The sequence below is a fragment of the Oryctolagus cuniculus genome, chromosome 16 (genome assembly GCF_964237555.1).
Source record: "Oryctolagus cuniculus chromosome 16, mOryCun1.1, whole genome shotgun sequence".
Taxonomy (NCBI): domain Eukaryota; kingdom Metazoa; phylum Chordata; class Mammalia; order Lagomorpha; family Leporidae; genus Oryctolagus; species Oryctolagus cuniculus.
This window is the reverse complement of record NC_091447.1, coordinates 59,444,088-59,470,403: the sequence shown is the minus strand read 5'-3', so window position 1 is coordinate 59,470,403 and position 26,316 is coordinate 59,444,088. Positions and strand designations below refer to the sequence as shown.

The window sequence follows — 26,316 nt, the reverse complement described above, 5'->3', positions numbered from 1 at the left end:
GATCCGCGCGCGCCTGCTGGCCCTTTAAGAGGCTCCGCCCCGCGCGGCCTCGGACGCCAGGGATTGGCCCCGAGCGCGGCCTCGCGCAGCCGAACTTGACGCGCCGCCCGCCGCCTCCCCGGCCCGCCTCCCCGGCGACTCGGCAGCCGCTGCGGCCAATCGCCGAGCGGCGCGCCGACCCTCATCTACATGATCACGCCCCCGGGGCGGGCCCCGGCCAATCGGGCCGCTCGCCGGGGCCTCATTAGCATGCCGGGGGCGGTTGGTTGGCGCGTCGCGGCGGCCGCCAGGGCCGGGAAAGTTTCTGTGGAGGTGAAAGCCGCGCGGAAGTCGGGGTCCCGCGCAGGGCGGGGGCGCGGGGGGCGCGGGGCGCGGCCGGGGCCGCCTCGGGCCGGGGGCGGGGCCGGGCGGGCCCCCGGGGGCGGCGATCGCCCAACAAAGGAGCCCCCGGCGCCCGCCCTCGAGCGCGTCCCCGCCCCCAGCGCACCCCCCGGGGTCCCGGGCGCCCCTCGCCGACGCCGCGCGTCTGCGTTGCAGGTCCGGCCCGGAGCCGCCATGTCCCACGGCCCCAAGCAGCCCGGCGCGGCCGCCGCGTGAGTGCGCCGCCCCCGCCCCAGCGCCCTGCCCCCTTGGAGGGTTTCTCCCGGGTCGCCACCTCCCCAGCCCGGCCTGCGCCCTGCCCCGGCCCCCTCCCCAGCCCCTCCTGCCCCCGCCCCGCCTCCACCCCTTCCCCAGCCCCGCTCCTTCCTAGGCCCCCTCGGGCTCCCGTCCTGACCCGGCCCGCGCCCCCCGGCTGGGCTCCGTCCTCCCAAGGCCGCCTCTGCGTCCCCTCCCCGATCTGCCCATGTCCCGACCCCGGCGGGCGGCGGTCTGGGCTCCAGGGGCCGGCGTGACCCTGGTGACCCCGTGCCCCGTGGCTGCAGGCCGGCGGGCGGCAGGGCTCCGGGCCCACACGGGGGCTTCGTGGTCGCGGTCAAGCAGGAGCGCGCCGAGGGCCCGCGGGCCGGCGAGAAGGGGTCCCAGGAGGAGGAGGTGAGCACAGGGCCCGCCCGCCCCGTGTGCAAGTCTTGTGGCTCCGCCCACTGCCCGGTATCCGGGGAACACTGTCCCACTATCCCCCCTCGCCCCGCCCACATCCCGGTGACCCCGCCCTTTGGGCGGAGCTTTCCTTTGGGCCGCCTATAAGCGCTTCTTTCTGTCAGAGGCCACGCCCACAATCAGAAGCCACACCCCCAGGGGACCCGCGGTCCGCCTGCCCAGGTCCAGGCCCCCTTGGACCTGGTCCTCCTCCAGCCTGGCCCTCTCGGGGCCCCGGCCCCTGCCCACGCGCCCCGTTCCGCAGCCGGTCAGGAAGCGCGGCTGGCCCAAGGGCAAGAAGCGGAAGAAGGTCCTGCCGAACGGGCCCAAGGCGCCGGTCACCGGCTACGTGCGCTTCCTGAACGAGCGGCGGGAGCAGATCCGCACGCGCCACCCAGACCTGCCGTTCCCCGAGATCACGAAGATGCTGGGCGCCGAGTGGAGCAAGCTGCAGCCGGCGGAGAAGCAGGTGCGGCGGCCGAGGGGCCCCGGCGCGCCCTGGCTGGCCTCGCTCGGTCGGTGCCCGCCGGGGTCGGACAGGGCCGAAGGGGGCACCGGCCTCGGTCAGCGCCCACCGGGGTCGGACAGGGCCGAAGGGGGCACCGGCCTCGGTCGGCGCCCACCGGGGTCGGACAGGGCCGAAGGGGGCACCGGCCTCGGTCAGCGCCCGGCCGGGTCGGACAGGGCCGAAGGGGGCACCGGCCTCGGTCAGCGCCCGCCCGGTCGGACAGGGCCGAAGGGGGCACCGGTCTCGGTCAGCGCCCGCCCGGGTTGGACAGGGCCGAAGGGGGCACCGGCCTCGGTCAGCGCCCGCCCGGTCGGACAGGGCCGGGTCTCTGCTGAACCCAGATTTGCGCGTTAGTTTAAATGTGGAAAACCCAGGCGGGTCCGACGGAGGCCAGCGCTGGTCTGCGCCTGTTGCGAGTGGGGTGCGGGCCGGGGCCACCGAGGGTGCAGCGGGGGCGGGGCGGGGCGGGGCTCGGGCCCACCTGCCCGCCCACCCGCAGCGGTACCTGGACGAGGCGGAGCGCGAGAAGCAGCAGTACATGCGGGAGCTGCGGGCCTACCAGCAGTCCGAGGCCTACCAGATGTGCGCCGAGAAAATCCAGGAGAAGAAAGCCAAGAGAGGTGGGCGGGGCGTGGGGGCGGAGCCACAGCCCGGCCATGGCCAAGGCCACTGCGTGATGGGCGCTGACCCTGCCCCTCCCTCCCGCCAGAGGACTCGGGCTCCGGGCTGCTGAACACCGTGTTGAACGGGTACAAGGTGAGCGCGGCCCTGTGCCCGCCCGGGCAGCAGGCAGGGAGGGTGCGGGGTGCCGCGGGGAGCCGGCCGGGAGGGGTGCGGGGAGCCACGGGGAGCAGGCAGGGAGGGGGCGGGGAGCCACGGGGAGCCATGGGGGGCAGGCCGGGAGGGCGCGGGGAGCCACGGGGACCCGGCCGGGAGGGCCCGGGGAGCTGGCCGGGAGGGGGCGGGGAGCCACGGGGAGCCATGGGGAGCCGGCCGGGAGGGCGTGGGGAGCAGGCCAGGTGGGTGTGGGGAGCCACGGGAAGGGGGCAGGGAGCCGGCCGGGTGGGTGTGGGGAGCCGCGGGCGGGCGCAGGCCTAGGTGCCCCGGGAGCTCCCCCCAGCATAGCCACCTCGCCCCCCGACCCAGGCCGGGGACTGCGACGGCCTGGCCGCCTTCGACGTCCCTATCTTCACTGAGGAGTTTCTGGACCAAAACAAAGGTTGGCGCCCGGTGGTCCCGGCGCGGGGGGGGCGCGGGGAGGGGGCGCGGGGCTCTCCGGGGGGTGGGGAGAGGGTGTGGGGACCCGGCTGGCGGGGTGGGAGGGGCGGGGCCCCGAGGGCCGGGCTGGCGGGGGTCGGGGAGGGGCGGGGCCCCGAGGGCCCGCGGTGCGGGTCGGGGCGCGGGACCCCAGCCCTGACCCGGCCCCCCACGCCCCCAGCGCGGGAGGCGGAGCTGCGGCGCCTGCGGCAGGTGAACGTGGCCTTCGCGGAGCAGAACGCGGCCCTGCAGCGCCACACGCGCACCATGAGCAGCGCCCGCGAGCGCCTGGAGCAGGAGCTGGCGCTGGAGGAGCGGCGGACGCTGGCGCTGCAGCAGCAGCTGCAGGCCGTGCGCCAGGCGCTCACCGCCAGCTTCGCCTCGCTGCCCGTGCCGGGTGCGGAACCCTGCCCGGCCCAGCCCTCAACCCTCAACCCTCTAGCTGGCCCCGCCCCTCCCGGGCCCCGCCCCATCGTCTAGAGCCCCGCCCCAGAGCCCTGCCTCCAGCTTCGCTCCAGCCCCGCCCTCCCTCCCAGCCCCACCCCGGTTGCCCAACCCTCTAGCCGGCCCCGCCCGCCCTCCCGGGCCCCGCCCTCCCTCCCGGGCCCCGCCCCATCGTCCAGAGCCCCGCCCCAGAGCCCTGCCGCTGGCTTCGCTCCAGCCCCGCCCTCCCTCCCGGCCCCGCCCCAGCCCCAACACTCTAGCCGGCTCCGCCCCCCTCCCGGGCCCCGCCCCATCGTCTAGAGCCCCGCCCCAGAGCCCTGCCTCCAGCTTCGCTCCAGCCCCGCCCTCCCTCCCGGCCCCGCCCAGGCCCCAACCCTCTAGCCAGCCCCGCCCTCCCTCCCGGGCCCCGCCCCGTCGTCTAGAGCTCCGCCCCAGAGCCCTGCCTGCCCTGGCCCCAACCCTCTAGCCGGCCCCGCCCCCTCCCGGGCCCCGCCCCATCATCTAGAGCCCCGCCCCAGAGCCCTGCCATGGGCCTGGCCCCGCCCTCCCTCCCTAGCCCCGCCCCCTCCCGAGCCCCGCCCCATCGTCTAGAGCCCCGCCCCAGAGCCCTGCCTCCAGCTTCGCTCCAGCCCCGCCCTCCCTCCCGGCCCCGCCCAGGCCCCAACCCTCTACCCAGCCCCGCCCTCCCTCCCGGGCCCCGCCCCGTCGTCTAGAGCCCCGCCCCAGAGCCCTGCCTGCCCTGGCCCCAACCCTCTAGCCGGCCCCGCCCCCCTCCCGGGCCCCACCCCGGCCCCACCCTCCCTCCCAGGGCCCACCTCACCCTCTAGAGCCCCGCCCCGGCCCAGAACCCTGGAGTCCCCCTCTGCCAGCTGGCCCCGCCCCGGCCCCTGGAGCCCCTCCCTTACCCCTCACCCCCTCCCCCACCCCTGGCCTGCCGACCCCGCCTCCAGTTCCGAACCCCCGCGAGCCCCTTCTCCCGACGACTCCGCCTCTCCCCATCTCCCCCAGCCCCATCCATCCCCGTCCATGTCCATCACCCATCCCCGCCCCCCGCCCCGCCCCCTCGGCCTCAGACGACCTTGTCACTCCCTGACCCCCACCCCCGCCCTACAGTGCGACTGACTCCTCTTGCCCACCCACGCTACCTCGCCCCGCCCCCTGCCCCCCGCGCCCCAGGCTGGCTGACCATCCCCCGCCCGCAGGCACGGGCGAGACGCCCACGCTGGGCACGCTGGACCTGTACATGGCGCGGCTGCACGGCGCCATCGAGCGGGACCCTGCGCGGCACGAGAAGCTGATCGCCCGCATCAAGGAGATCCTGGCCCAGGTTGCCAGGTGGGTCCCGGCAGGCTCAGCCCCCGCCCCGCGCCGGAGGCCCCTGGGGGTGTGCGGCGGGGCCTGGCCCGGTGGGCTGTTCCTCAGACCTCAGGATCCAGGGGCCCCGCCCTGGGCACCCGGCTCGAGATGCGAGGGGTGGGGCCCAGGACCTCACCTCTGCTCCCCCTCCCTTGAGCGACACCTGAGGGCTGGGCCTTGCTCCGGGGCACCTGGGGGCGGGAGGGCCGGCCTGGGGGGTCCCCAGCTTCGAGGGGTGGGGGGGCACCCGGGACCTCACTTCCGCCCCCTCTCCCTTGCAGCGAGCACCTGTGAGGGCTGGCCCCGCCCCCGCTGGGGCTGGGGTCCACCCTCTGGGGCCAGGCCCCGTCCTGCACCTTGGGGGCTGCAGCCCCCCTGAAGTTAACCCCTCTGACGCCCCTCAGCTTCCGGCCTGCACAGCCCTCTAGCGCCCTGGGCGGGACACAGCTCGGGCACAGGGCCGGCCCCTGCCCAGCCGGGGAGGGGCTTGATCCGGCCAAGCCCCCACCCCACCCCCCGCAAGCTGCACGCCCCGCACCACCGGGCAGGGCGGCTCCGCGGCGGCGGCTCTGGGGCCCTGCACCCTGGGGTGGGGGCCGCCCACTGCTTTATCTGGACTGGTTCAATAAAAACAGCGGCTGTTTGGTTTGGAGCTCGTGGGTGCGCGGCCTCCCTCCCAGCAGAGCCGGCTCTGGGGGCTCTGCTGCGTGCGCGGCGCCATCGCAGCCACCTTGAGACGTCATCACCTCCGTCCACTTCGCACAGAGCTGCCCCATCCCTGCACCCTCCCGGCCCCCCCCCCCGCACTTCCCGTCCCCCGCGTGGCCTTCAGCGTCCGCGTCTCCCCGTGGCCCAGCCATCCTGCCCGGGGGTGCCCGCCTGTCCCTTTGGAAGTGGTTTGGGTCACGGCCTGGGACACGCGCATCCCGCAGTGGGGGGGGGGGGGCTGGGGTCCGCCGCTCAGCCGCGGACGCAGCTCCCTGCGCATGCGCGCCCTGGGAGGGCCCCCGGGCCGGGGCCCCGCTGCCCACGTGGGAGACCCGGATGGGGCTCCTGGCCCAGCCCAGGCTGCTGCGGGCAGTAAGTGAATGAAATTGTAACACGCGTTGGGAGAATCGCTGGCAGCCAGGCCGGGGGCGGGGGGCGCGGGGCGCGGGCTCCCCTCGTGCTGTGAGGGCCACTGCACGCCGCCTTATTAGGCAGCGGGGTCGGCCGGCGCCGTGAGTCAGGATGAGGTCACGCTGGACCAGGGTGGGCCCTTATAAGAAGATAAAATCTGCTCCCAGCCACGTGACCACGGAGACAGAGCCGGGCGCTGCGCGTGTCCCCGCCAGGCCAGCGCACCCCGGGATGGCAGCGGCGAGGGGGCGGCTGCAGCCCGGGAGCCTGACTGAGCCGGGGGCCAAGAGCTCCTGGAAATGGGGTTCCAAGAGCCGCTGAGATCGATGCAAAAAAAAAAAAAAAAAACACCACTTCCCTAGGGGGAAATCCCGGCCCCTTCCTGTCCCTGCGGATTCTCGGCTGGGAGACTTCCTGGCGGCCGAGCCCCCCCGCCCTGTGCGTCCGCCCCGGGGGAGGAGCCGGCCGGCCTTGCCAGTGCGCAGGGCAGAGCCAAAGTTCAGGTCCGGAGCAGGAGGGGCGCCTGGATCCGCGCCCAGGGCCTGGGTCCCGCTTCCTGCTCGCGCGCACTCGGAGGCAGCAGCGATGCCCCAATGTGTGGGTCCGCACACCCCTGTTGGGTCCCCGGATGGAGCTCCTGGCTCTGGCCTGGCCCAGCCCCAGCTGCTGTGGGCATCTGGGGAGGGAACCAGCAGATGGAAGACCTCTCTCTCTCTGCATTTCAAATAAATGAATTTTAAAAAATCTGCCCCGGAATTATTTTTTAAAACATGTATTATTTATTTGAAAGGCAGAGTGGTAGAAATCAATCTTCCATCCACTGGGTCACTCTCCAGTTGGCTGCAACGGCCGGGGCTGGGCCAGGCTGAAGCCAGGAGCCCGGAGCTCCATCCGGGTCTCCCACGCAGGTGCAGGGGCCCAGGGACCTGGGCCATCGTCCACTGCTCTCCCAGGCCACAGCAGGGAGCTGGATCGGGAGTGGAGCGGCCGGGACTCAGACTGGCCCTGTGACGCGGGACGCCGGCCTCGCAGACGGCCCCTCAGTCCACGCACCACCGCGCCGGTGCCTGTCCGGGAACTCCCACGAGCACCGGGGTGTTTTCGGCACTGCGTTCCCCACGGACATTTCGCTCGCTCACGGGAAGATGGGCCGAGCCGGGCGCCCAGCACACGAGAGGGGGCTTTGAATGCTAGGGACAGCGGTGGAGCTGGGGCAGAGGGAGGCTGTGGATCCCCCGGGGCGCTGGGGAGAGGGGGCGCAGCCTGTGCAAAGGCCGGGAGGCAGGACATGGGAGGGACTGTCCAGTGTGGCTGCCAAGGGGAGAGAGGGCCCAGGGGAGGCAGAGAGGCAGCCTGGACAGGGCCTTGGGAGGCCTTGGACCTGGCCCGGGCCGGGCCTCCTGAGACCCCCGCCCCCACCTCTCCCTGCTGGCCCCTTGTTTGCGCATCCCGCGGGCAGCCAGGCGTCCCCAGGGAGGGCGCAGCTGGCTCTGGCAGGGCCCGCACACCTGGGGCCCGCGCCCTCTGCGCACCTGCGGTGTCGCCTTGCCCGGGCGGCTCGGGTTCCCGGATCCCCTTACCAAGGCGGCTCGGCTGTCGCGCCCTGCGCCGGGGGAGGGGAGGCCGCAGGAAGCCGCGGATCCGGCAGCAGTGGCCGCGGCTGCGACGACGGAGGCCCCGGAGGGTGGCCGAGCGTCCCCGGCCATGGAGAGCCCCGCGGCCCGCGAGCCCCGGGGGACCGAGCCCCCGCGCGCGCCCGCGCCCCCGCCCGCGCCCCCCGAGCCCCCCGCCGCGCCCCGCGCCCGCCCGCGCCTCGTCTTCCGCACGCAGCTGGCGCACGGCAGCCCCACCGGCAAAATCGAGGGCTTCACCAACGTCCGCGAGCTCTACGCCAAGATCGCCGAGGCCTTTGGGATCGCGCCCACCGAGGTGAGGACCCTGGCACCCGCTCTCCAGCGCCCCGGGGGCAGGGGTGGAGCCCGGATCCTGGACGGTAGATGCGGGGTCCCTGCGTCCTGGATGCGGGAGAGCTGGTCTCCGGCTTTCGGGGCCAAGCAGGTCCCCCGGGGTGCGCGCTCCTGGGACCCGCCAGCCCCACGTTGCAGCCCCTGTGCCAGCAAGGAGCAGGTCTTAGCCCAGGGGATCCCGGAACCCGCTCCACGGACCCAGCCGGGAGCAGACCCCAGCCCTGGTGGGGGAGGCCCTCTGCGGTTGGCTGGGCGCGGCTGGGGGCCGGGGCTGTCTCCGGGTCGCGCCGCCAGGACCGGCGGAGGCGCCTGAGGTCGAGGGGCGGCTCGGGGAGGTTTCCCACCCGGGCCTCGCGCGCTTCGCCTCTAGGGGGCGCCAGCAAATCCTCTCCCGCCCCCAGGGCAGGGAAGGGTTAAACCTGGGAGCGGAGGGGCTGGCAGAGGGGTCTCCTCCTGTGTGGGGGGAGGGATGTGGCGGCTCCCTGGGCCTGAGCCTGGGCTCCCGTCCCCTGCGGGCAGATCCTGTTCTGCACACTCAACAGCCACAAAGTGGACATGCAGAAGCTGCTGGGCGGCCAGATCGGCCTGGAGGACTTCATCTTTGCCCACGTGCGCGGTGAGACCAAGGAGGTGGAGGTCACCAAGACGGAGGACGCGCTGGGGCTGACCATCACGGACAACGGGGCGGGCTACGCCTTCATCAAGGTGCCGGGGCGGCGGGCGGGCGGGCGGGCGGGGGCTGGGCTGCAGGCAGGGGCCCCCCGGGCGGGGGGCGCTCGGCCCCGCTGACTCTCGCTGCCCGCAGCGGATCAAGGAAGGCAGCCTCATCAACAGGATCCAGGCCGTGTGCGTGGGCGACAGCATCGAGGCCATCAACGACCACTCGATCGTGGGCTGCCGGCACTACGAGGTGGCCCGGATGCTGCGGGAGCTGCCCAAGTCCCAGCCCTTCACGCTGCGCCTGGTGCAGCCCAAGCGGGCGTTCGGTGAGGCCGGGGGCTCCGGGGCAGGGGGGCGGCGGCGGGAGGTTCCGGGCGCAGGACCCAGAGGTGTCGCCACCACATGCCGACGCGCTCCGCCGGGGGCAGGATGGGCCGGTGTCTGGCTGGGAACCTGGAGGTTCCGGGGTGTTCTAGAGAGTTCTAGAATGGCGCTTTCCAAAGAGGAGGGGCCGGCGCCACTTGAGATGCCCGTATTCTGTATCGGAGCGCCTGGTTCCGTTCCCGGCCCGGCTCCCAGCGCCGATGCAGACCCCGGGGCGGGCGGGGCGGGGGCAGCAGCCCTGGCTCACGGGGTCCCTGCCGCCCACCCGCGCTGAACTGGGGCCCAGCCCAGCCGCACCCCACCACTGTGGGCATTTGGGAGGCGGATGCAAGCTCTCTGTGTGTCGGTCTCTGAAGTCAATCAAATTTTTAAAAAATCAAAGGAGAGAGGGAGCCGGCGCCAGTGTCCTGGTGCTGGGGGCAGTGGGTGGCGGTCATCCTCGGAGCGACCCCGGCCCCGCCCACTCCGTGCCTGGAGCTCCTCCCCCTCTGGTCTCTGCTGGCACCGCCCCCGCCCCCGCCCCGCCCCCACACTGTTGACGGCAGCAGGCTTGGCCGAAGCCAGAGGACGGGAGTCAGGCGGGAACTGCCTTCTAGAACATTCTCCGTGTCTTCTCGGGGACTTTCCGTGTGGGTCAGAAACCCTGCAGGTGCCTGGTGCAGGGGACAGGCGGGGAGCGTGGGCGCGGGGCCGCCCTCGCCGTGGCTGGGACCGCTGCGGGCAGGCAAACTCTACGCTGACGACGTTTCTAGAAAAATCCTGCAGCCGTGATCCGAGAGAGACCCTCACCTGCTGGTCCCCTCCCCACGTGCTCGCGAGACCCACTCCAGGAGCTCCGGCCGGCCGGGTCTCCTGCGTGGGCAGCCCCCCAGGGGCCAGGCGTGGGCTGCAGCGTCACTCTGAGGGAAGGACCTGGCCTGGGTCCCGGGAGGCGCAGGAGATGCTGGGCCCACACTGCCCTGTCAGATGGCCCGACCTGGGCCGGCTTAGCGCCCGGGGGCGGGACAGCGAGCCCCTCGCGCTGCTCCCTGGACGAGGAGGCCTCGGGAGGGTGAGTCTCTGCACCGGCCAGGCGGCCCGGCAGGGCTCACGCGCTCCCCGCCCTGTTCTCCTCAGACATGATCGGGCAGCGGAGCCGCGGCAGCAGGGGGCCTGGGGACGCCCAGGTGGCCAGCGGCAGGGAGACCCTGCGGCTCCGCGCCGGCGGCGCCGCCACCCTGGAGCAGGCGGTGCGTGCGGGCGTCTGGGCGGAGCCCCGTGTGTTCCCCGAGGCTCGGTCTGCCCGGCCTGTAAAATGGGTCCCAGTCCCCGGGCGCCCCGACTCCGGGAGGCCCCGCCCACGCTTCCCTAGGGGTGGGGGCCTGGAGGGAGCTGGGCTGGGGGGCTCCTCACCGCGCGCTTGCCTCCCCTGCTCCCCCAGCCCAGTCAGTTTGAGGAAGAGGCCTCTCAGAAGGTGGATGACCTCCTGGAGAGCTACATGGGCATTCGGGACCCAGAGCTGGGTAAGGGGCCAGGGTAAGCTGGGGGGCTCCCGGGGGGAGGCCAGCCGGGGAGGGGCGGGGCCCCGGGGCGCGCCTGGACCATGCGCCGCCCCCCCCCGACAGCGTCCACCATGGTGGAGGCGGCCAAGACGACCGCCAGCGTCCGGGAGTTCGCGCGCTGCTTAGACTCCGTCTTGGGCGAGTTTGCTTTCCCGGACGAGTTTGTGGTGGAAGTGTGGGCCGCCATCGGCGAGGCCAAGGAGGCCTGCGGCTAGGCTGCCCCGGGGCCCAGCGCAGCCCCAGCCCGGAGCCCCGCCCCCCGCCCCAGCCCGCCTCTCCAGTGCGGCCCAGCTCTGAGCCCCGGCCCCCACCCCAAGCCAGGCTGTGCACCAGGGGCCAGGCCCACTCTGAGATGGAGCCGCCCTCTGCAGCCCAGCCCGGTGCCCTGGCCAGGCCCAGCTCCCAGGCCACGCCCGGCTCCCAGGCCACGCCCAGCTCCCCGGCCACGCCCAGCTCCCAGGCCATGCCCAACTCCCCGGCCACGCCCGGCTCCCAGGCCACTCCCAGCACCAAGGCCACGCCCAGCTCCCAGGCCCAGCCCAGCTCTGAGACCACCCCCTGCTCTAGAACTCAACCCAGCTCCAAGACCACGCTGAGCTCCAGAGCCCAGCCCAGCGCCGAGGCCACGCCCAGCTCCAGGGCCCAGGCCAGCGCCGAGGCCACGCCCAGCTCCAGGGCCCAGGCCACGCCCAGCTCCAGGGCCCAGCCCAGCGCCGAGGCCACGCCCAGCTCCAGGGCCCAGGCCACGCCCAGCTCCAGGGCCCAGCCCAGCGCCGAGGCCACGCCCAGCTCCAGGGCCCAGCCCAGCGCCGAGGCCACGCCCAGCTCCAGGGCCCAGCCCAGCGCCGAGGCCACGCCCAGCTCCAGGGCCCAGGCCACGCCCAGCTCCAGGGCCCAGCCCAGCGCCGAGGCCACGCCCAGCTCCAGGGCCCAGGCCACGCCCAGCTCCAGGGCCCAGCCCAGCGCCGAGGCCACGCCCAGCGCCGAGGCCACGCCCAGCTCCAGGGCCCAGGCCACGCCCAGCTCCAGGGCCCAGCCCAGCGCCGAGGCCACGCCCAGCTCCAGGGCCCAGCCCAGCGCCGAGGCCACGCCCAGCTCCAGGGCCCAGCCCAGCGCCGAGGCCACGCCCAGCTCCAGGGCCCAGCCCAGCGCCGAGGCCACGCCCAGCTCCAGGGCCCAGCCCAGCGCCGAGGCCACGCCCAGCTCCAGGGCCCAGGCCACGCCCAGCTCCAGGGCCCAGCCCAGCGCCGAGGCCACGCCCAGCTCCAGGGCCCAGCCCAGCGCCGAGGCCACGCCCAGCTCCAGGGCCCAGCCCAGCGCCGAGACCATGTCCAGCTCCAGGGCCCAGCCCAGCGCTGAGACCATGTCCAGCTCCAGGGCCCAGCCCAGCGCCCAGGCCACGCCCAGCTGCAGGGCTCAGCCCAGCCCTGACCTCAAGCCAAGCAGGGGAACCCAGACAAGGGTGGAAGCCGAGCCCCTCTCCGAGACCGGCCCCGGTTCCGGAGCCCAGCCCGGTGCCGGGAGCAGCCCCTGCCGCCGAGCGGGGCCTGACCCCGGGACTCAGGACCCGCCGTCCCGCCCCGGAGCGCTGGTCAGCGTTGGAACCCAGCCGAGGCTGGAGCAGCCCGCCCCCTGCCGCGGCCCAGCTGGCTCGGGGCCCCAAGGCAGCTCCTGCGCCCTGCCCAGCGCAGGGGCCGGAGCCCACGCGGCTGCCCGGCCCAGCCCCCGGCCCCAGCCCCACCCTGCCGTCCAGGTGTGTGCGGGTTCCCAGTCTAGGCGAGGTGACCGGTCCAGCTCTGACGCCGTGTCCAGCTCCAGAGCCCAGCCCGGCGCAGCAGCCCGGCCCCTCTCCAGCGTCCACACCCACTCGGGCACCCCCACAGCGGGGCCCGGCTCTGCCAGGCGCTCCAGCTCTGGAACCCAGACCGACTTCGGAACCTGGCCAGGCTCCGCCGCACAGCCGGCTGCTGGGGCCCTGCGGGGCTCCGGCGCCCTGCCCAGCTCTGGGCGCCGGAGCCCCGCCCCACGCCGCGCCGGTTCCGGAATCCCGCGGGGCCCTGGAGCCCCCCTTGGCTCCCGGTCCCAGCCGAGACCCCTCACGCAGGCCCGTTCTGGGACCCCACTCAGGCCCGGCATTGGCCTCCGCCCACAGACTCTAGGCCTGGATACCCCCGACCTGGGCCCAACCCCCAGAGCCCTGGCTCCAGTCCCTGGCAAAACCGTGGGGCCTCGGCTTCCGCCCTGTGAGCCGGTGTCTGGGGCCCTGGCCAGCGCTGGGCCCGTGCCAGACCCCCCAGTGTCTCCCCTGGGCCCCGGGAAGGCAGCCCTATCCCCCAAGCCTCAGCTGGGGCCCCCGAAGTGCCCCCCACCCCCCACCCCTGTCAGTCCTGGTCCTGCCTCCAGGGCAGACCCCCTGGGCTCCCCCAGTCCCCGGCCGGCCCCTTCCCCCGGGCTGGGGGAGCCGGGGCCAGTAGCGAGGCTGTGATGGCTGCGCGCCCCCAGAAGCCGGTGGTGGGAGCTGGATGGGGTTTCATGGGCCCTGGAGCTAGGGCCGGTGCGGGGCGTGGCTGGTGAGGCCCCACCGGCGGCTCCCGCATCGCCCGAGCCCGGGTTCGAGACCCGGCTGCCCCACTTCCGGCCCAGCTCCGTGCTGATGGCCTGGGAGAACAGCTGTGACGTCCGGAGTGCTGGGGCCCCTGCACCCGCGCGGGAGCCCCGGATGGAGCTCCTGGCTCCTGGCCCAGCCCTGGCCGTTGCAGCCGTGGGGGAGGACCCCGCGATGGCAGACCCCCCCCTCTGTAACTCGGCCTTTCGGATAAATAAACCAGTCTAAACAGAGAGCTGGCTCCCGCTCACAAGGCCAGGGTGCACCCGCTCCGCCCGGCCCGCGGCGCTGCCCCAGGGGCCGCAGGAGGCCGGACGCCTGGTCTCTCTCTCGCCGCGGGGACATCAAGAAGATGCCCACGGGTCGTGCTGGACACGCAGCGGCGGGGCAGGGGGAGGGGCGAGTCGGGGGCCCAACCCTGCCACGCGGGGGCGCTCGGGGTGGGGGGCCCCCCGGGCTGACGACCCTCAGATCAAAAACAAAGGCAGCCAGGCGCGGAGGCGGATTTGGGTAAGACACAGGCCGTCCGAATTCATTTCCGAGACAGCGGCGACCGGGGTGCGGTCTCCCCTGGGGTCGGGGCACCCCACTTCCGGAAGGCGAGGCCCGCCTCCGCAGCCCCTCCCAGGGGCTGGGTCCGGATCCCGCGGCTCAGAGCCACGCGAGTGTCCCTAGTGCTGCCCGGAGCCGGCGCGGGGCTGCGGCCGCAGGGAGACGGCCCTGGCGCGCGCGCTGAGGCGGGGGTGCAGGCGCCGCAGCACGGCCCTGCGGAACAGGATGTACACCCAGGGGTCCAGGATCTGGTTCCAGGTGGCCACGCGGAGGTAGATGAGCAGCTGCCGCTCCGAGGCGCGGGACAGCTGCCCGGCGGGGCTCATGGCCGGCGGGTCCCGCAGCACCGTCAGCGCGATGAAGACCTGCGGCGGGGTGGGGGGAGCGCACTGCGTGAGCCGCCGCCCCGCCCCAGCAGGCCCCGCCCCGACGCTGGCGCCCCGCCCACTAGGAGCTCCGCCCCCAACACAGCACGTCCCGCCCAGCCGCCCCACCCGGCACCCCGCCCCAGGCATGCACCGCCCACCAGGAGTCCCGCCCCAGCCATGCACCGACACCTTCACACCGGCGCCCCGCCCCAGCAGGCCCCGCCCCGATGCTGGAACCCCGCCCACTAGGAGCCCCGCCCCCAACACAGCACGTCCCGCCCAGCCGCCCCACCCGGCACCCCGCCCCAGGCATGCACCGCCCACCACAGAGCCCTATCCTTGCCAAGCCACGCCCGCTGTGGAGCCCCTAACCCCCAAGCCACGCCCCTACACCTGCACCACGCCCATCCCCGCTCCCGGCCCCATCACCACGCCCCTACTCGGCGCCCCGCCCCCACTTTCCCCCTCCCCTCCACGCCCCGCCCCGCGCCCCGCCCCGCCCCTCACCAGCAGCGGCGTCCAGCACACGGTGGCCACCACCATGATGCCCAGCAGCTGCGCCATCATCTCCACCTCGCAGTCCCGTGGCCGCTGGCGGGCCGCGGCGCGGCCGTGGTAGACGCGGCAGAGCGTGGCCACGCTCACGGTGTTGAGCACCAGCGACAGCGCCACGGACAGGCTGCCCAGCAGCGCGAAGAGCAGCCCGAAGGCCACGTCGCCCGGCTCGGCGCCCAGCGTCAGGAAGCACCAGGAGCCCGGGTACTGCACGGTGTAGCGGCCCAGGCCCAGCAGCGGCAGCAGCCCGAGCGCCAGCGCCGCCGCCCACACGAGCGCCACGCTGGCCCACGCGCGGCGCGGCGAGGCGGCCGCGGGCCGCGAGAAGGGCCGCGTGATGCCCAGGAAGCGCTCGGAGGCCATGGCGGCGCCCAGCAGCAGCGGGCACAGCCCGAAGAACACCATGCCCACGCCCATGAAGGCGCAGAGGCGGCAGGCGGGGTCCACGGCGCGCCAGTCGCGCAGGCCGGCGTGGCGCGCCGCCACGATGGCGCCGGTGACCAGCAGCCCCAGGAGGTCGGTGAGCACCAGGCCGCAGAGGAAGGCGTGGAAGGAGGAGCGCGCGGGGGGCGCGGGGCCGCCGCGGGCGCGCGCCAGCACGCACAGCGCCAGCAGGTTGGAGGCCAGGCCCACGGCGCAGAAGGAGGCGGCGAACCAGGGCGAGGCGATGGCGCGGCGCTCGTCGGCCGTGATGTTTGTGGGCCGGAAGCAGGGCCCCGGGGCGCTGGCGTTGGCCCACATGGCGCGGTGGGGGCGGGGCGGGCGTCAGTGCCCCATGGGCCGAGGCGCACCTGAGGGGCAGAGAGAGAGAGAGAGAGGGGGGGGGGGAGACCGAGTCGTCAGTACTGGTGAACTCCTACACAGCCGTCAGAGACCCAGCGCGGGTGCCCCGCCCTGCTTCCCCGACCCTAGCACCTGTGATGGTGGCCACTGTGGCGCCTCCAACCCCACTGACCCTCACGCGTCACTGAGTGACCCCCACCCCTCCCGCAAGCCACTCCGGCACCATGACCTCAGCCTCCCGTGCGGTCACCCCTGGGGCCCCTGGCACAGGCAGAATCTGGACTGGACCCTGGTGACCACAGGTGGCCGTCCCGACCCCCAGGACACGTGCTGGCCCCTGCCCGGCCCCCGGGTCAGCCTCACGGGAATCCGCGTGGGCAGCGCCCAGCCCGGCTCCTCCAGCGGGGGTTCCCCAGGGACTCATGGGCAGCCTGGGGGCGCTGGGGGCCGAGCGAGGGCCGAGCGAGGGCCGAGCAGGAGCCGGGAGGAACCGGCCACGGCCCAGAGGGAGAACTGCAGGGGCGGCCGGGCAGGCGGCTCCGACCCCACCCAGGCCTGGGCTCGAGCCCCGGGGCCTCCGCTTCCCACCCAGCAACCTGCAGGCTACAGTGAGAGCCGCTGCCGCCCACGGGGAGACCCGGCCCCCGCTTCCGCCCTCCCAGGGCTGCTCCGGGCACTGGGGCCCGGGACAGCCGGGGCTGGGCCGCCAGGAGCCAGGGGTCTCCCCCAGCCCAGCTGGGGGGCTGTTAGCGGGAGGAAGAGCCTGGGGCTAGCCCCGCCCCCGTCCCACCTGCCACTCACCCCAATTGACAGGCGGGCCTGTGTGTTAGCGGGAGGAGGAGCCTGGGGCCCTGCCCGCCCCCCACCCCGCCCACACTCACCCCAAGTGACAGCCGGGGCCTGTGTGTTAGCGGGAGGAGGAGCCTGGGGGCAGCGCCCCGCCCCCGGCCCGAGACCACGCGCCCGCCCCCTCGCCCCGCCCACCGCTCACCCCAAGTGACAGCCGGGCTGAGCGTCTACCCCCCCCGACGAGGGTGGGCCTCGGCGGGGACACTGAGGCCGGGCAGCAGGCGCCCCAGAGCGCGCCAGCCTGGCCCCGCCCCCAGGGCGTCGCGTCCGCACCGCCCCCGCCCTAGACTTGGATTCCCCCTGGGACGGGCCGCTCCCTCCCTCCCGCCCTCCAGCCCGGCCCGCGGCCACTGCATCCCGGGCCCCGCCTGGAGGGACAGCCAGTGCCCCTCGTCCCCAGGCCCCAGGCAGGGACGCACACCAGGGACCCCTCACACCTCCCCCACTGGGAACTAATCCCCGCCCCAGAGCCCTGGGCCTAGGGGAGGCCGCAAACCGGCGCCAGGCCCCCCTACTGGGTGCAGGTGCGTGGCAGCCCCAGGCCACAGCGCGGTGGTCTTCCGCCGCATGGCAGCCTGGGACTTTGGGGGTCCGGGCTTCTGGAATATTCCTTACGAGCCCTCCTGCCGCGGGCCCCAGGCTGCCAGCGTCCAGGATATTCCAGGAGACGAATTTCCCGGGACTTCCACGAGAATTTCCCTGGTTCCGGCTCCCGGCTTCTGCCGGAGGGCGGGACCGGGCTGGGGGGGGGCTTCGTCCACGCGGCCCCGGGGCCCAGTGCGACACCGTGGATTTCAATGTCTGGGCGCCCCTCCCCCAGCGTCACCTCCCAGCCCGTCCATCTCCAGGCACACCCCGCCCCCCGCCTGGCCCCGCGCCCCGGGCCGCCCGGCTCCCCCCAGCGCCGGCAGCGGAGGGAGCAGGGTGCACACATGCGCACACACGTGCACACATATGTGCACACACATGCAGGCAGTGCTCCGCACGCACACGCAGGCACACGCACCGGCGTGCACACACGCATGGGGGCCCCTCACCACGCGCCCCGTTTCGGGGAACCTCGTCCTGTGTGTGACACCGGGGGGCCCCTCCCGGGCGCCCCACAGCTCAGCGCAAGCCCTACCACGGCTGGACACGGGGCCTGGGCCGCGGTCAGTACAGCCACAGAGACGGACAGAGGGACACGCGCACAGAGACAGACTCCTGGCCTGGCGCCGGGCGCACACGGACACACCCAGCACCCAATACCCAGCACCCAGTACCTGGCACCCAGCACCCGGCACCCGGCACCCTCAGTCACTGCCGCGCGGGCCCCGCACAGCAGCCGAGCTAGCGGACAGGGGGGTCGGCCCGGGGCCCAGCGCCCACCCGGCACGGTGCGGACGGCTCCGGGGGGGGGGACCTCACCTGGGTAGATTCCGCCGCGCGGGGGTCCGAGGCCGGAGCGCGGGCGAGGGCGCGGGCGGAGGCGGGCGAAGGGCGGGCCCGGCTCTTGGGGGTCCCCGGGAGAAACTGAGCCACAGCCCGGGGCGGGCCGACCGAGGCCGCGGGGCCCTGGTGGAGCGCGTGGGGGCTGGGGATGGCCCGGGGGACGCGCGCACCGGCTGGCGAGGGACCCGCGGGGGCTGCGGCGACCCGGGAAAGGCGGGGGTCGGCCGGGCGGCAGCGTCTCGGGCGCCCGGGACTCTCTGCGGCTGCCCTGCCGCCCCCCCCCCCCACGCCCTGCTCCGCCCGCCCCTGTCGGCCCCGCCCCGCGCTGGCCCCGCCCTCGGGCCCGGGCCCGTCGGGCTTGGGGTCTGCGGCCGCCCCCGCCCCCACCCCGGGACAGAGGCGGTTGCTGGGGGAGGGGGCGCCTGTGGGACCCTCGGGCCGCAGGGCAGGGGTGCAGGGCCGGGGGCGGCCTGGGGTTTCTATCTGGGCTGCAGCCGCCAGCCCCGCCACTCACCATCTGGGCAGCGCCCAAAGCCAGAGGGGGGTGGCCGGGCCGGGGCAGCTCCCAGAGGACGTCTGGGGCCCAGCGCCCAGGGCTCCCCGCCAGGGAGGCTGATGGGGCTAGGCCTGGCATGCTGTTGGTGCTGCATAAATGCAGGGCGGGATTGGGGGGGTCAGGGTACTGGGGGCCGCCTGGGTGCAGGGGGTGGAGCCCAGGCAGTGAGTCCCAGGCTGAGGCCGGGCTGGAGGGGGGGCAGAGGGAGTGCCCCTTAGAGTCTGTCCTGCTGGGGCAGGGTGACCACACGTGACCTTGGCCCTGAGCTGGGGCTCACGCCCGGGATGGCCGGCCTGCCGTTGACCCCACCCAGCCCAGTCCCCTGTGCCCCGAGGCTGAGTGAGCCGGATCCGCCCTGGTCCCCCCTTCTCTGCCATCCCGTCCAGCTCAGCCTGCAGAGGGTCCTTGCCCCGGTCCCTGTCCCCATCCCGTGGCCTGGGCTGGGTCCCCGGGCCCCTGACTCCCCCAGGCCCCGCCGGGTGGGACAGGACACCAGGGCCGCCTGGAAGGACTTGGCCCAGGGCAGCCCAGCCGCTAGCCGGAGGGCGTGGGCCTGGGGCTTTGTGGGTTCCGTAGGAGCTCCCCAGGCTGGGGCTCCCGGGGAGCAGTGGGTGAGAGCCTGCAGGCCCGGGCAGATGTGGGGGAGGGGCCCCGGATGGGGGTGGGGGCCCGGGAGGCTGTTCCGTTCCCACTTCCTCGGCCCTGAGATAATGAGGACAACGTCCCTTCTGGAAGCTGGGCCAGGGTCAGCGCCGTGTCCGAAGCTCTGCGCAGGGAACAGGGCCCAGGGCACCGGGCCACCTGTGACCTCCGACCGTGAGCTCGGGTTCCCCGCACATCCGGGCCCCTTCAATGGGTGGGCGGAGTCACGCTGGCCTGGGGGGCGCTGATGGGAACGAGGCTCTGGATGCGCCCCCCGTGGCTGTGGTTTCCGGTGGGGACAGGAAGTTATTCTTAGTCCCCACACAGCTGGGCAGGAAGGGGCAGGGGGCGGGGCGGGGCGGACACAGCTGCCTGGACCCCAGGTGAGCGTGGGGCCGGCGCGGGCCTGGGATCGGCTAGCGATGTCTGCCGCAGGCTCCCTGGGGGAGGGCTGGGGGCCCGGGGCCCCACCCAGGACCGGAGGCTCGGACCCCCGCCCCCCACGCCGCGGGAGGCGCCAGGGCCTGGGGGGCGGGGCCGCAGGTGTGACGTCAGCCCCTACGCACTGCTGGCCTGCGGTTATTCTAAAATAAAACGTTTATTAAAAAAACATGCGTCTCGGCACAACTCCGCGCAAACAATCCACGCTCTCCCCTAGAAAGTCTCTCAGGGACACGAACGCCCCCGGCGCGGGGGAGCTGGGCGGGGCGGGGTCCCAGCCGGCCGCGCGCTCTGGGGGGGGCGGGGCCCCGGCCGGGCCCCGCTCTGGGGCGGGGTCTCTGCCCCACTCGCTCGGGGGTGGGGATGAGGGCGAGATCTCTTGGCCCCACGCGCTCGGGGGTGGGGGCGGGGTCTCAGCCCCATGAGCTCGGGGGCGGGGCCTCTGTCCCACTCGCTCGGAGGCGGGGTCTCTCGGTCCTCTGAGCTAGGGGTTGGCCCCGGCCCCGGCCCCCGCACCCTGACCCCCGGCCCCCTGCCCCCCAGTCCCCGGCCCCCGCTCAGCGCCGGTAGCGGTAGCGCTTGAAGTGGAACCAGAGCTGGAAGATGCCGTTGGCGAACTGGCAGCGGAAGCCGTGGCGGTGCGAGTACTCCCACTCGCGGCTCACGATCTTGAAGGCGATGTCCTCGTAGGGCGGCCCCGCGTGGAAGCGCAGCGTGGCGAAGTCGCGGTTGTCGGCGCAGGCCTCCAGGAAGTACTCGGGCGTGGCGCGCTTGTCGATGAGGTCGGGGTAGAAGATGTTGAACTTGTAGCCCTGCACGATCTTGGGCGGCGGGTTGTCGAAGTCGTAGTGCGTCTGGTTGTACTTGTTCCACTCGAAGCCCGTGTGCACGCGGTTGAAGAAGCGCGGCTTGCGCGGCCGGTACTTGTCGGCCCACAGGTAGGCGCGGCCGCCCAGGGGCATCTCCACGCCGAACGGCGCCTCGTCCTGGCCCATGCCCTCGCGGGCGCGCCGGAAGAAGATGTCCTCGGCGCTCTCGCTCGCGTCGCCTGCGCGGGCGGGGGGGGGTCGGCAAGGGGAGGCGGCCTGCGGGGGGGGGCCCCAGCTGCCCCCGGCCCTCCGCGGGCCCGCCCAGCTCCCTACGGCCCCGCCCCTCCCGCGGCCCCGCCCCTCACTACATCCCCGCCCAGCGCCCAAAGGCCACGTTTTGCTCCCCACAGCCCCACCCCGCCCCCGTCCCCGCTCCTCCCGCGGCCCCGCCCCCGGTCCAGGGCCCGCCCCTCACCCCCCCGGGCCCCGCCCCTCGCCCCCGGCCCCGCCCCTCGCCCCCCGGCCCCGCCCGCACCTGTGGCCTGGAGCTGCTGGCGCGACAGCTGCAGGCGCTGCAGGTCCTCCTGCGGCTCCAGCACGTGCGCGTCCAGCGGCAGCTCGTGCGCCGACAGCAGCCGCGGGCTGTAGCGGCCCGCGTCGTAGTCGTCCAGGCTCTGCTGGATCAGGTCCTCCTCCATGAGCACCGCCTCGCCGTCCCCGTCCGCGTCCGCGTCCCCGGCGCCCTCGGCCTCCGCGCCCGCCGCGCCCTCCGCCCCGGGCTCCGGCTCCGCGGGGCCGCCCTCAGCCAGCGATGGCCCCGGGGGGCTGGGCGCCGGCTCCTCGGGCTCCAGGCTGCGGGAGAGGCCGGGCAGGTGGGCGGCGGGCGCGGGGAGGCCCGCCCCCGCCCCTCCCCGCCAGTCCCGCCCCCGCCCCTCCCCCTGCCTGTCCCGTCCCCGCCCCTGCCGCCCCGCCCCGCCTACCTGGGGCTGGGGGCCGGCTCGGGCCGCAGGATGGGGAAGAGCGGCTGGCTCTCCACGCCCTGCTCCTGCTTCAGCTTGTACAGCTTCTGCCGCAGGACGTCCTGGTGGCGCTCGCGGAGCCTGCGGGGCGGGGCGGGGCGGGGGCTGGAGCCGGCGCGGGAGGGGGGAGGGGAGTCCCGAGCAAGGCCCTGCAGGGGGGCAGGGGGCGGGGCGGGGCCGTATTTACAGACGGCGCCAAGCACACGGAGAATTCGCACACAGCTCACGGGCCCGTGGAAGCATGCGGGAGCGTGCGGGGGCGGGGCCCACCTGGCGCGGGCCATGTGCGCGCGCAGCTGCTGCAGCAGGCTCTCCCAGTAGCCCATGTCCAGGTTGGGGCCGCCCGCGCGGATCTTGCCCTCGATGCCCTGGAAGATGACCTGCAGCTGGTTGTACGTCTTGCCCTTGAAGACCGACTGCACGTCCGAGCTGACCGACGCGTTGACCCCCTCCCGGCGCTCGCCTGCGGGGGCGGCCGCTCAGCAGGGGCCCCGGGGGCTCGCCCCCAGCCCGTCCCCGCTGCCCCGCCGCCAGCCCAGGCCCGGGCCCGCCCGCCAGCGCCCCCTGGTGGCCGGGCGCCCTCCTGCAGCCGCGCTGGGCGGGACCTCTCCGGGCGCAGTGCCCGCCCCGCCCCGCCCCGCCCCCGCGCGGCCGCACCTGGCCCCTTGCCCGCGGCCTCCAGCTTGCGCAGCTTGGCCGTCTCGTCCTCGGTGATGACCGTCATGTCGCGCCAGAAGTCGGCGTTCTTGCCCTGCTCCAGCTCCATGTACACCTGCGGGGGGGGCGGGGGGCGGGGGCGGTGAGCGGGGCGGGGCCGCGGGCGGGGCGGGGCCGCGGGCGGGGCGCGGGCGGTGAGCGGGGCGGGGGCGGTGAGCGGGGCGGGGCCGCAGGCGGGCGGGGCGGGGCGCGGGCGGGGCGGGGTGAGCAGGGCGGGGCGCGGGCGGGGCGGGGCGGGGCGCGGGCGGGGGCGGTGAGCGGGGCGCGGGCGCGGCGGTGAGCGGGGCGGGGCGCGGGCGGGCGGGGCCGCGGGCGGGGCGGGGCGCGGGCGGGCGGGGCGGGGCGGGCGGGCGGGGCGGGGAGCGGTGAGCGGGCGGGGCAGGCGGGGCGGGGCCGCCGGCGGCCGCACCTGGATGTCTTCCAGCAGGTCCTCCATGTCGGCCACCGTGAGCCCGGTGAGGAACGTGTAGGGCTCGTGCATCTCCACGGCCAGGTCGTCGTCCTCGGCGCTGATGTACTTGGCCAGCAGGTCGATGGGCTTGGCGCGGCCGTCGCGGATGCGGATCTTGGAGCTGCGGGGGAGGGGGCGGCCGGGGCTCAGCGGGGGGGGGGGGGGGTGGGGCCGACGCGCACTGCAGCTTGGCCTGCAGCAGGTGGAAACGGCCCCCTCCTCCGCGCATGCGCACCGCAGCTTTGCTGGCTGCAGGTGGAAGCGACCCCCCCCCCCGCACCCGCACACCGCAGCTTGGCCGGCTGCAGGTGGAAGCGCCCCTCCCCCTGCGCATGCGCACCGCAGTTTTGCCGGCTGCAGGTAGAAGCGCCCCCTCCTCCCGCACATGCGCACCGCAGCTTGGCCGGCTGCAGGTAGAAGCGCCCCCTCCCCCCCGCGCATGCGCACCGCAGCTTTGCGGGCTGCAGGTAGAAGCGCCCCCCTCCCCCCGCGCATGCGCACCGCAGCTTGGCCTGCTGCAGGTGGAAGTGGTCCTCCTGCTCCTCCCACGTCTTGAAGTGCTCCGCCTCCTTCTCGCGCTGCAGCAGCTCCAGCTCCTGCTCCCGCAGCGCCTTCTCCCGCTCGCGCTCCAGCCGCAGCTGCTTCACCTGCGGGCGGGGCCGCGGCCGAGGGCGGGGCCGGAGGTCTCAGGGCGGGGCACGGAGCCTGGGGCAATGCTGAGGACTGAGGGGCGGGGCCGAGGCCTAAGGGGCGCGGCTGGGGCCCAGGTCTGAGGGGCAGGCAGGGGGCGGGACCCAGATTCCGGGGGCGGGGCCGAGGTCTGAGGGGCGGGGCAGGACGGGACGCGGGGGCGGGGCCGAGGGCTGAGGGGCGGGGCGGGACCGGGACGCCTGGGGCGGGGCCGAGGCTGGACCAGGATGCCGGGGGCGGGGCCGAGGGCTGAGGGGCGGGGCGGGCGCGCGGACCTTCTGCAGCTCCAGCCGGTTGCCCTCCTGGATGCGCCGGTTCCGCTCCTTGAGCTCCTTCTCCTCCAGGTGCCCGATGCCCTTCTTCTCCAGCGCCTGCGGGGAGGGGCGCCCGCTGACCACACCGCGCTGACCGCGCCCTAGCGGGGCTCCCCGGAGAGCGGGGAGGCTAGGGCTGCCGGGGCCTGCGGCTCCCTCCTCGCGCACAGGGCCACCCCGTCCCGGGGAGCCCTCAGACCCCGGCCCCGCCCCTCGGAGGCCCCGCCCCTCGGAGGCCCCGCCGGCGGCCCCGCCCACCTTGCTCCAGATGAAGGTGCCCAGCAGGTTGTTGTCCCCGAAGGGGTTGTCGGTGTTGGTGTAGCCCAGGTACTCCTCGCCCCAGCCCATCTTCTCGCGCTTCCTGCGCTCCTTGGCCTCCTTCTTGGCCAGCCGCCGCGCGCGCTTCTCCTCGGGCGTCTCGAAGGCTTTGAGCAGCTCCTCGCGCTGCTTCCGCTCCCGGCGCAGCCGCAGCCGCTCCTGCAGGCTCCGCCGCGGGCTCAGGGCCGCGGGGCTGCGCGAGCGCGCGGGCGACGTGGACGCGGCCGAGGACGAGGACGCCGACGCGGACCGGGAGCGCCGGCGCCCGCGAGCCCCGCGGCCCCGCGGCCCCGCGTCCTCGGCGGAGTCCGACTGCGAGCCCCGGTCCCGGGGGCTCCGGCTCCGCCGCCCCGGCCGCTGCCCCCGGTCGTCCTCGGAGTCGGACCTGCGGGGGCCCGGGAGACAGCGCGCTCCGTGGGCTACAGGCCGCGCCCACGACCCCCGCGGCCCCCGGCCCGGTCTCACGGTCTCACCTGCTCCCCCCGCCCCCGCCCCCCGCCCGGTCTCACCTGCTCCCCCCGCCCCCGCCCCCGCCCTGTCTCACCCTGCTCCCCGCGACCCCCGCCCGGTCTCACCCTGCTCCCCGCGGCCCCGCCCCCCCGCCCGGTCTCACCCTGCTCCCCGCCCCCGCCCCCGCCCGGTCTCACCCTGCTCCCCGCCCCCGCCCTGTCTCACCCTGCTCCCCGCGACCCCCGCCCGGTCTCACCCTGCGCCCCCCGCCCCCGCCCGGTCTCACGGTCTCACCCTGCTCCCCGCGACCCCCGCCCCCCGCCCGGTCTCACGGTCTCACCCTGCTCCCCGCGACCCCGCCCCCCCGCCCGGTCTCACGGTCTCACCTGCTCCCCCGGCCCCCGCCCCCCGCCCGGTCTCACGGTCTCACCCTGCTCCCCGCGACCCCCGCCCCCCGCCCGGTCTCACGGTCTCACCCTGCTCACCGCGACCCCCGCCCGGTCTCACCCTGCTCCCCGCGACCCCCGCCCCCCCGCCCGGTCTCACCCTGCTCCCCGCGGCCCCCGCCCCCGCCCAGTCTCACCTGCTCCCCGCGACCCCGCCCCCCCGCCCGGTCTCACCCTGCTCCCCGCGCCCCCCGCCCGGTCTCACCCTGCGCCCCGCGACCCCGCCCCCCCGCCCGGTCTCACCCTGCTCCCCGCGACCCCCGCCCGGTCTCACCCTGCGCCCCCCGCCCCCGCCCGGTCTCACCCTGCTCCCCGCGCCCCAGCCCCCCCGCCCGGTCTCACCCTGCTCCCCGCGACCCCGCCCCCCCGCCCGGTCTCACCCTGCTCCCCGCGCCCCCCGCCCGGTCTCACCCTGCTCCCCGCGACCCCGCCCCCCCGCCCGGTCTCACCCTGCTCCCCGCGACCCCGCCCCCCCGCCCGGTCTCACCCTGCTCCCCGCGCCCCCCGCCCGGTCTCACCCTGCGCCCCGCGCCCCCCGCCCGGTCTCACCCTGCGCCCCGCGACCCCGCCCCCCCGCCCGGTCTCACCCTGCTCCCCGCGACCCCCGCCCGGTCTCACCCTGCGCCCCCCGCCCCCGCCCGGTCTCACCCTGCTCCCCGCGACCCAGCCCCCCCGCCCGGTCTCACCTTGCTCCCCGCGACCCCGCCCCCCCGCCCGGTCTCACCCTGCTCCCCGCGACCCCGCCCCCCCGCCCGGTCTCACCCTGCTCCCCGCGACCCCCGCCCGGTCTCACCCTGCTCCCCGCCGCCCCCGCCCGGTCTCACCCTGCTCCCCGCGACCCCCGCCCGGTCTCACCCTGCTCCCCGCCGCCCCCGCCCGGTCTCACCCTGCTCCCCGCGACCCCCGCCCGGTCTCACCCTGCTCCCCGCCGCCCCCCGCCCGGTCTCACCCTGCTCCCCACGGCCTGGTCCCTTCTCCGAGACCCCCGCCGCACTCAGTCCCCACCTGCGCTCCCGGCTGCGCCGCCGTCGTCTGCGCCGCCCCTCGCCCTCCCGGCGCCGCCGGTGTCGCCGTCCATGGCTCCCGCTCCGGCTCCGGCTCCGGCTGCGGCTGCGGCTGCGGCTCCGCGGCCTCCGGCCCCTGCGCCCCGCGGACCGCGAGCGCGAGCGGCTGTCCCGACCCATCGGCCGCGACGCTGCCGGCGACGCCTTCCCCAACAGCCGGGGCCGCGCGGGGGCCTTCCTTGGCCGCGGCGCGCTCCGGGCTGCCCCGTCCGCGCCTGACGCGCGGGGGACAGAGCGCTCGCTGCCCGCGCCCGGCAGGCGCTTCTGCTCACGGGCCGGCCCCCCCGTTAGTCGCCGAGGCCCGAGCGCTGGACTTCGGCTCGGCCGTCCCCCCGGGGCGGCGGTGGCAGTGGAGGCACTCGCCCGTCAGGCAGCGCCGGAGACAGCCCCGGCAGGCTCCGCCCACTCCTCAGAGGGCCTCGGGCTGTGGGCGGGGCAAGAGGAAACCAGGAAGTGAAGTGAACCGAGGCGGGACCAGAGCCGAAGAGGCGCTGTTGGGCGGGGCCGATGGGCGGGGCCCGCGGGGAGGCGTGTCCGAAGAGGGCGCTCGGGAAGGTGGCGGGTTCGCGTCCCGACTGCGCCGGACGGGGCGGGTGGGGGGTGAGAGCGCGCGGGCCTTGGGTCTACTCGCTGGGGATCCGCCGACCCATTTTGCGGATGGGAGCCTGAGGTCCGGCTCCGTCTTCCAGCAGTGGAGAGACAAACCGGGGCGGCCGCCGCCACCGCCCAGGCCAGGGTGTGGGTGGGTGGGCGATGGCCCTTCGTGTCCGAGGGTAGTCCTCCCCCAGGTGCTGGATCCGCAGCGGCAGCTTCGCCGGGTACGGGTTGTCATGGTGACGGGAGGCCCCCCCCCCATCCTTGGCAGCATGATCACGCCGCCTCTTGAGTGGCAGGTGCGCACACCCGGGACCACCTGCGTGCGCGCTCTGGCACCGACCGTGTC

The 26,316-nt window shown here is 75.5% G+C and overlaps 4 protein-coding genes across 4 annotated transcripts; 2 read left to right on the top strand and 2 right to left on the bottom strand.

Moving 5' to 3' along the window:
* Window positions 1–216: 216 nt before the first annotated feature.
* On the top strand, window positions 217–5,294 carry HMG20B (high mobility group 20B). Its single transcript, XM_070058610.1, has 10 exons — window positions 217–312; window positions 538–593; window positions 924–1,032; window positions 1,343–1,546; window positions 2,085–2,205; window positions 2,295–2,341; window positions 2,732–2,804; window positions 3,024–3,239; window positions 4,489–4,621; window positions 4,924–5,294. Exons 1-10 carry the CDS (start codon window positions 250–252, stop codon window positions 4,934–4,936), a joined length of 1,035 nt encoding a protein of 344 aa, XP_069914711.1. The 5' UTR covers window positions 217–249; the 3' UTR covers window positions 4,937–5,294.
* Window positions 5,295–7,138: 1,844 nt separating this feature from the next.
* GIPC3 (GIPC PDZ domain containing family member 3) lies at window positions 7,139–10,658 on the top strand. The gene is made up of 6 exons (XM_051829653.2): window positions 7,139–7,690; window positions 8,248–8,433; window positions 8,534–8,714; window positions 9,889–10,001; window positions 10,193–10,274; window positions 10,377–10,658. The coding sequence occupies exons 1-6, from the start codon at window positions 7,466–7,468 to the stop codon at window positions 10,526–10,528; spliced, it is 939 nt and encodes a 312-aa protein (XP_051685613.2). The 5' UTR covers window positions 7,139–7,465; the 3' UTR covers window positions 10,529–10,658.
* Window positions 10,659–13,423: 2,765 nt separating this feature from the next.
* TBXA2R (thromboxane A2 receptor) lies at window positions 13,424–18,005 on the bottom strand. Its single transcript, XM_051829654.2, has 3 exons — window positions 17,433–18,005; window positions 14,346–15,184; window positions 13,424–13,835 (listed from the first exon to the last, which is right to left on the bottom strand). Exons 2-3 carry the CDS (start codon window positions 15,132–15,134, stop codon window positions 13,590–13,592), a joined length of 1,035 nt encoding a protein of 344 aa, XP_051685614.1. The 5' UTR covers window positions 15,135–15,184; window positions 17,433–18,005; the 3' UTR covers window positions 13,424–13,589.
* A 1,228-nt stretch (window positions 18,006–19,233) lies between these two features.
* CACTIN (cactin, spliceosome C complex subunit) lies at window positions 19,234–25,546 on the bottom strand. The gene is made up of 10 exons (XM_051829655.2): window positions 25,315–25,546; window positions 23,354–23,798; window positions 23,057–23,152; window positions 22,593–22,738; window positions 22,050–22,212; window positions 21,581–21,695; window positions 21,194–21,386; window positions 20,885–21,004; window positions 20,440–20,756; window positions 19,234–20,143 (listed from the first exon to the last, which is right to left on the bottom strand). The coding sequence occupies exons 1-10, from the start codon at window positions 25,491–25,493 to the stop codon at window positions 19,653–19,655; spliced, it is 2,265 nt and encodes a 754-aa protein (XP_051685615.2). The 5' UTR covers window positions 25,494–25,546; the 3' UTR covers window positions 19,234–19,652.
* Window positions 25,547–26,316: the final 770 nt, after the last annotated feature.